The sequence below is a fragment of the Saccopteryx leptura genome, chromosome 7, assembly GCF_036850995.1.
Source record: "Saccopteryx leptura isolate mSacLep1 chromosome 7, mSacLep1_pri_phased_curated, whole genome shotgun sequence".
NCBI lineage: Eukaryota > Metazoa > Chordata > Mammalia > Chiroptera > Emballonuridae > Saccopteryx > Saccopteryx leptura.
In genome coordinates, this window is record NC_089509.1 from 21,346,457 (window position 1) to 21,352,755 (window position 6,299).

Consider the following 6,299-nt stretch of genomic DNA (forward strand, 5'->3'; position numbering starts at 1 on the left):
AAACATTCTCATGTATTACAATCCATTCATTTCCTAACGCTTATGTTCATGGTGTGGGTGGCTGGAGCCAATCACAGCTGTCCACTGGGACAACACCAAATTTTTATTGGATAATGTGTAACGTACACAGGTCGTTGTATGGCTCTCACAGATTTACATTTTAAAATATGTGGCATTTATGGCTCTCTCAGCCAAAAAGTTTCCCAACCCCTGTTCTAGTCTCTCAAAACTTGTCCCCTCTGATGGCTGTCTGTATGTTTCATGTATCCATATCTCTATGTCTATTTTGTTCATCAGTTTTTTTGTTCATTAGATTCCACATACAAATGGGATCATCTGGCATCTGTCCTTCCCTGGCTGGCTTTTTCACTTAGCATAGGACTCTCCAGATTCACTCATGCTGTCACAAAAGGTAAGGTTTTCTTCTTTTTATGGCCGCTTTTTATTATTATCATTTCATGACATCCTTGTTTTGTTAAAGGGACTGTAATTTTCATCTTTCTGTCTTAAAACATTTCTTCTGGAATTTTTATTCTCTTGCTAGAAAAAGGCTACAAACTAGCTATTGTTAAGATTTTCATCTTCCTTTGCTTAATGTCTTCAGAAAGATATTTAGAAAGCTCTCTAGAAAACAGAAAATTGCTCATGAAACTGAAGGATAAGTCATAAATAACTATCAAAAGTTTTACAAAATTATATTTTCAATTAAGTTTGGCAAAGTCCAGCTTAACTCTTAGCACATTGTGAGGAAAATTCCAAAAGTTTCCATGCTTATTATGGCCAGAGAGAGGTTATGCCTGGTGTGAGAAGTTAAGTCCCCCCCCCAAAAAAAAACTGTATGGAATAATAACTTTAAGAAAAATAAAATCATATTGTAATCACCCTCCAAGTTCTTCTTAAATTGTCATTGTGCTATTGGGCCTCTCTTTAGACAAAATTAACAAACTGCTGAGTTTGTGAACATCTGTTATTGTCAGAGCACAAGGTAAACTATTTTCATCAATATGCAAATATCTCGTACTTGGCTTCTGTAATATTTCCAGCAACTCTGCTAGAGTGTGTGTCTATTTCAAATCCAATGACATTAAAAAGGAGGAGAAAGTACACAGCGTGGAGTTTGGTGATATTTCTGCTCAGGAAAGTAGCATTTGGAGCAGTGGGTAGGTAAGCAGGTCTGGAATAATGAAGAGCACCAAGACGGTCTGCTTAATTTGATCTTTCTCCAAGCCCAAGGATGTTGTAAAGGAATGGGCTTTGCTTCTGGAAGGAAAAACTAGTGAGACAAGGACAGGCTCTTTATGCTCTCACTGCTTATATAATCAGAGTTTTGTATTCTTTAGGAGGAACCTACTATATAGGTCCAAGACAAGGCCTTTATTGTACAGATCTGCGTTTGTTTACTTGTTGCAGATTTAGTGACTTGCTCTTTACCATTCTATAAGTGTGGAGAAGTCAGTGCCCTTGAGGCTAGTCGCTCAGAATGTCCACATGCCCAACCACACTATTCAAGTACAAGAGGTCTCCTTAAGTGTGGGATGAATGAATTAATAAAAGAATGAGAGGGAGATATATTTATAATGATAAGAGCAAAGGTTTTGGAATCAAACAAGACTGGGATTACGGTAAATCCTGCTCTGTCAGCTACTTGCTCACAATATCTCTAAGCTGCAGTTTCCTCATCTAAAACTCACCAGGCTAATATTAGGCAGTGGATTCATGGCAGGTGTTACTAAGTTCTCAAGATGATGAACTGCATAGCTGATCTTGAGAGAATAGGCCTGGCAGGGAATTTATTCTTATTTTTTTTAACAGAAAAGATACTTTTGAGCGCCTACTGTAACAGATACTATGCTTGGCTTTTGAGATTCACAGATGAAACAATGTAATCCCTACTCTCACCACATAGTGGAGAGATATAGCCACCAAATGACAATTATAAATATAAAATGTGTTATCTATTATTGTAAAACATTATTGTTAGTATTAAAATAGTATGATATGTGTTATAAACAGGGCCACGAGCAAGAATCACTGGGAACATAAGGAAAAGCAATGACAGGGAAAATAGGAAGACAGGGATAGTTTTATAGGGGAGGTGGTACTTGAACTTAGTTATAGTTGAACTTATATAATAAAATAATATTGAGAATTTTTGAAAATGAGCTGAGCTGAAGGTCGCAGGGCATTTCACAGATAATGACTAGCTACTGCAAAGACACAGGGCAGTTACCAGTGTTTCTGGGAGGTCTGTAAAACCTGCCTTCCCCACAGCTTTACTCAGCAGATGCTTCCTTTTCTGTTGAGCATCATCCTATCAGCTGCAAGTGTTCCTGGGAAGGAAGAACACCAAGTGTTCTACTTTGGTCTGCATAGCTGATCACACATAGTTGTTTACCGGAGAGACCACATCCCTGTGGGCAAAGCTGGGTGAGCATCCAGCAAGGGAAGTGCCAGGTTCCGGAACAAATCTGTTTTTCATAAATTTGTCAAGGATTCATCCTACTGCATTTCTAAGACTTAGAGCAATCCATGTTTGAGGGGAATATACATGGTTTTTTATACCATATACTTCAGACTAAAGCTTTGGGTCTTGAGCTCTTCTAAAAGAGTTGTTGCCTTTTGCTTCTTTCATCCACGTTTAAATTTGGAGTTGATCTGGGCAGGACCTAGGACTCCCCAAGGTAGACTGTACACTCCTTGATCCCAACTTCCCCTTCTGATTCTGTAAAAATTCAGGCCTTTTTGTAGAGATTTGTGAAGAGCTTCCTCAAAGACAGTTCAGGACTTCAGGCATTATAGAAAATAGGAGCATACATGCTAATGGGAAAGCATCTAAACGTGACAAGCACTGGGGGGAGGTGGGGAAGATGGCTGCAGTTAGGCTTGCTCACTTGTTTTCAGTTGCGATGGGAAACTGACGTAGCATCATGACCAAAGACACAGCAGCTCATGCACTGACTTAATGTAAGCACCTTACAAAATCAAGGACACAGTTTTTCATTGAAAGGCACTTTTGTCTAGGCAGCTCATAAAGGCTGCGAGTACTTACCAGAGTGTAGTTTCCCCTGCCTGTCCACTCGGACTCTGCTGCGAGACAGAATGAACAGGAATAACACATAGCCCTCCAGCTCTGTATATGTTTTTTGATCTGACCAAATCCATTGTGAACCTGTCCAGCCTTGACCTCCTGCATTACAGGGGACTGCTCGCTAGCATACTATCTCTTTAATATTTATTAGAATTGTGCTTCATTGAGTCCTCGATCTTCCTTGAAATATTCTCAGTTGCTGCCAGGTGTCTTCAGGATCAAGCAGGCCTCTAGGTTCCTGGTTCCATTTTAAGCAAAATAACTTGCACTTACCTGGTATTTATATTAAGTTCCCATGCAATATTTAATTTAAAGAAAACATGTTTGCCACTTCAAAAATTAGGAAGACCTTGATCTAGAGCAGTAGTTCTCAAACTTGGGCAGTCATCTAAGTTATCTGAATGGCTTTTAAACACAAATTGCTAGTCTTAGCTCCTAGAGTTTCTGATCTAGTAGATCTGAAACAAGGTTGGAAAATTTGAACTTCTAATAAGTTCCAGGTGATGCCGGTACTACTGGTCTGGTGATAACACTTTCAGAATCCATAATACAGGAAACAAAGCTGACTTGGGAGGAAGGGGCTCTAGATTCTAGGCCTAAATATGCCACTAACTAGGAGTAAATGTTTTGAGAAAATCATTTTCCCTCTCTGAGCTTCAGTTTCTACAACTATTAAATTGGTAGGGATGAAGAGGGCATACTTTTTCAGATGGTAGTCACAGAAACATGACTTTCATTGGTTTACTAATAAATGGAATTGATTGGTTCATGAACCAGTAAAGTTCATGTTTGACTAAAGTAAGGGTTTGACTTTCTGCATTTCTGGACACAGGTTCTCAATCAGTATTCTCAGAATTCTAAGCCTATCTACCTCTGGGTTTGGTTTTATTTTGGGCAGACTCTCCTTCCTGATGACAAGAGAACAACTAGCAATACTAGGCATATATTCTACCAGCTTAGCAATGTTAGAGAGTATCTTTCTCTCAATAGTTCCAGCCAAACCTATAAGGGCTGAAGCTTCTTTCTTGGAATGGGTTTCACGAAGCAATTTGGGATTCTATTGATCAGGCGAGGGACATATGTAAACTCATGGAACTAAAGGGTAGGAAAAACACAGCCCATGCCACATGAACTGAAAGTGGAGGAGATTTCACAAAGTTACACCAAGGTTTTGCTATCAGAGGAATGGGAAATGGTGAGGCAAAGTCACAGATTGTGACTTAGGGCTGGGTAAGTCAAATCAGTGTTTCTTAACATTTTTTTTTAACCTAAAGACTAGCAAATAAAAATTATGTAGAACTTTCTTTAAAGAGGTTTATGCTTTGAAAATCATTGGAAGTTTTCTTTTTCTAAATTATGTTGACTATTTTACATGCTTTTGATATATCATGCCTTTCCCCAGAGCTACAATTCCCTGGATGGGGTCAGGGAAGTGTTGCCAGTGAAAGAGCAGAAATTTTGGAGTCAGTAAGACATGTGTTTGAATCCTAGCAATACCACTGACCATTTGCCTCATTCTTTTCATTTCTGTGGAATGAGGGTATCAACATCCATCTTCTAGGGTGATGGTGGGTAGCAAAGTGGTGATGTGTATAAAACACCTATTCATGATAGCGTCTCAACAGATAACTATTTTTTTTTTTGACTGGGCTAAGTGGCTTTATTAGAGAAAGCCAGGATTACAAAGGACTTAAGAGTTGGCAGTGGGTCCCTTCTTCTTGCCAAAGGTGGGCACAACATTGACAAAACGCCGGTTGTACCGCATCCGCCGCTTGGCCCGACCAGTCTTCCTTTTCTCCTGTTTGGCCACCTTGGGGGTCTGCCCTCTTACTTTCCCAGCACGGGCCAAGGAACCATGGACTTTACCTCCAAGCATGCGGCCGGCTACTTCCAGAGTGGTCAGAGCCTCCACTCCACATTGGCCCAAGATAGCTTCATCCTCTAGGGGCGTTCCTGACAGGAGCACGACTTGATCTTCTGGAGCGATGCCCTCCAGTGAGGCTACATGAGCCTTGATCTGCACGACAGTCTCCTGGCCGGTGACCTCAAGGGTGTGTAGCTCCTGGGCACGGACAAAAAGCTGCATGTCGGCGACTGATCTGGGCCTCTGCCTCTACCGCGAAGTTGGAGTCGGAAAAGAGGAAGGAACAAGAGCGCACACGTCGAAGGCGCTCTCAACAGCTAACTATTTTTATTACTATTACCTAATTTTGTGGGTCCATTTGGTCAAAGTGGTATAGATAACAGCTAGAAGCTTAGGGTTATTTCAATCTCCAAACTGATTAGACCCAGTCAATTCTAATAAAATCATCAATTTAACGAATTCAGGTTTGTTATTTTGCCCAACTCTCAGCAAGTCCTGACACTTTTTTTTTTCTTTTTTTTTTCTTTTTTTGTATTTTTCTGAAGCTGGAAACGGGGAGGCAGTCAGACAGACTCCCGCATGCGCCCGACCGGGATCCACCCGGCACGCCCACCAGGGGGCGATGCTCTGCCCATCTGGGGCGTCGCTCTGCCGCAACCAGAGCCATTCTAGCGCCTGGGGCAGAGGCCAAGGAGCCATCCCCAGCGCCCGGGCCATCTTTTGCTCCAATGGAGCCTCGGCTGCAGGAGGGGAAGAGAGAGACAGAGAGGAAGGAGAGGGGGAGAGGTGGAGAAGCAGATGGGCGCCTCTCCTGTGTGCCCTGGCCGGGAATCAAACGGGGACTTCCGCATGCCAGGCCTACACTCTACCACTGAGCCAACCGGCCAGGGCCTGGTATCTTTTAAGAAAGGAATCTGGAGCATTTCTAGAAGTTTATAAAATAAGGTGGAAAGTAGCCTGGGTTAGATGAACATATTAAATAGATGGAAAACAGAGAACCTGGAATCAGTGGGAAACTTCATTTTCTTTAATTAGCATATTTAAGTGAAGCTTAGAAGTTGCTCCTTCCCTGAAACATTGCATTTTATTAAAAGCTGTTTAGAGCTCATAACCATTCTGCTGATTTTCTCAAAACAGGTTCTCCTTATAGGCCAGTGCTAAACTGTGCATACAAAATGAGCTCGGCTTAATGTTGTGTTAAAAGAATTTGGTCTCCAGAGCTGTCTCTCTTCTTAATAATATGTAATCATACTCCATCTATTCAGTTTTCATTTAACTTGCCCCATGCAGGCAATGAATCCAGTTTAATTAAATGTGCCTTTAAATAGTCAAATGGCACTCATTTGC

At 41.3% G+C, this 6,299-nt stretch overlaps 1 protein-coding gene across 1 annotated transcript; it reads right to left on the minus strand.

Annotated features, from left to right (window-relative positions):
* Positions 1 to 4,741: 4,741 nt before the first annotated feature.
* On the minus strand, positions 4,742 to 5,206 carry LOC136378539 (ubiquitin-like FUBI-ribosomal protein eS30 fusion protein). The gene has a single exon (XM_066345567.1). It carries the CDS (start codon positions 5,172 to 5,174, stop codon positions 4,779 to 4,781), a length of 396 nt encoding a protein of 131 aa, XP_066201664.1. The 5' UTR covers positions 5,175 to 5,206; the 3' UTR covers positions 4,742 to 4,778.
* Between the last annotated feature and the right edge of the window lie 1,093 nt (positions 5,207 to 6,299).

Excerpts from the sequence above, each read along its gene's own strand:
- LOC136378539 (XM_066345567.1), bottom strand. The coding sequence starts at position 5,174 with ATGCAGCTTTTTGTCCGTGCCCAGGAGCTACACACCCTTGAGGTCACC.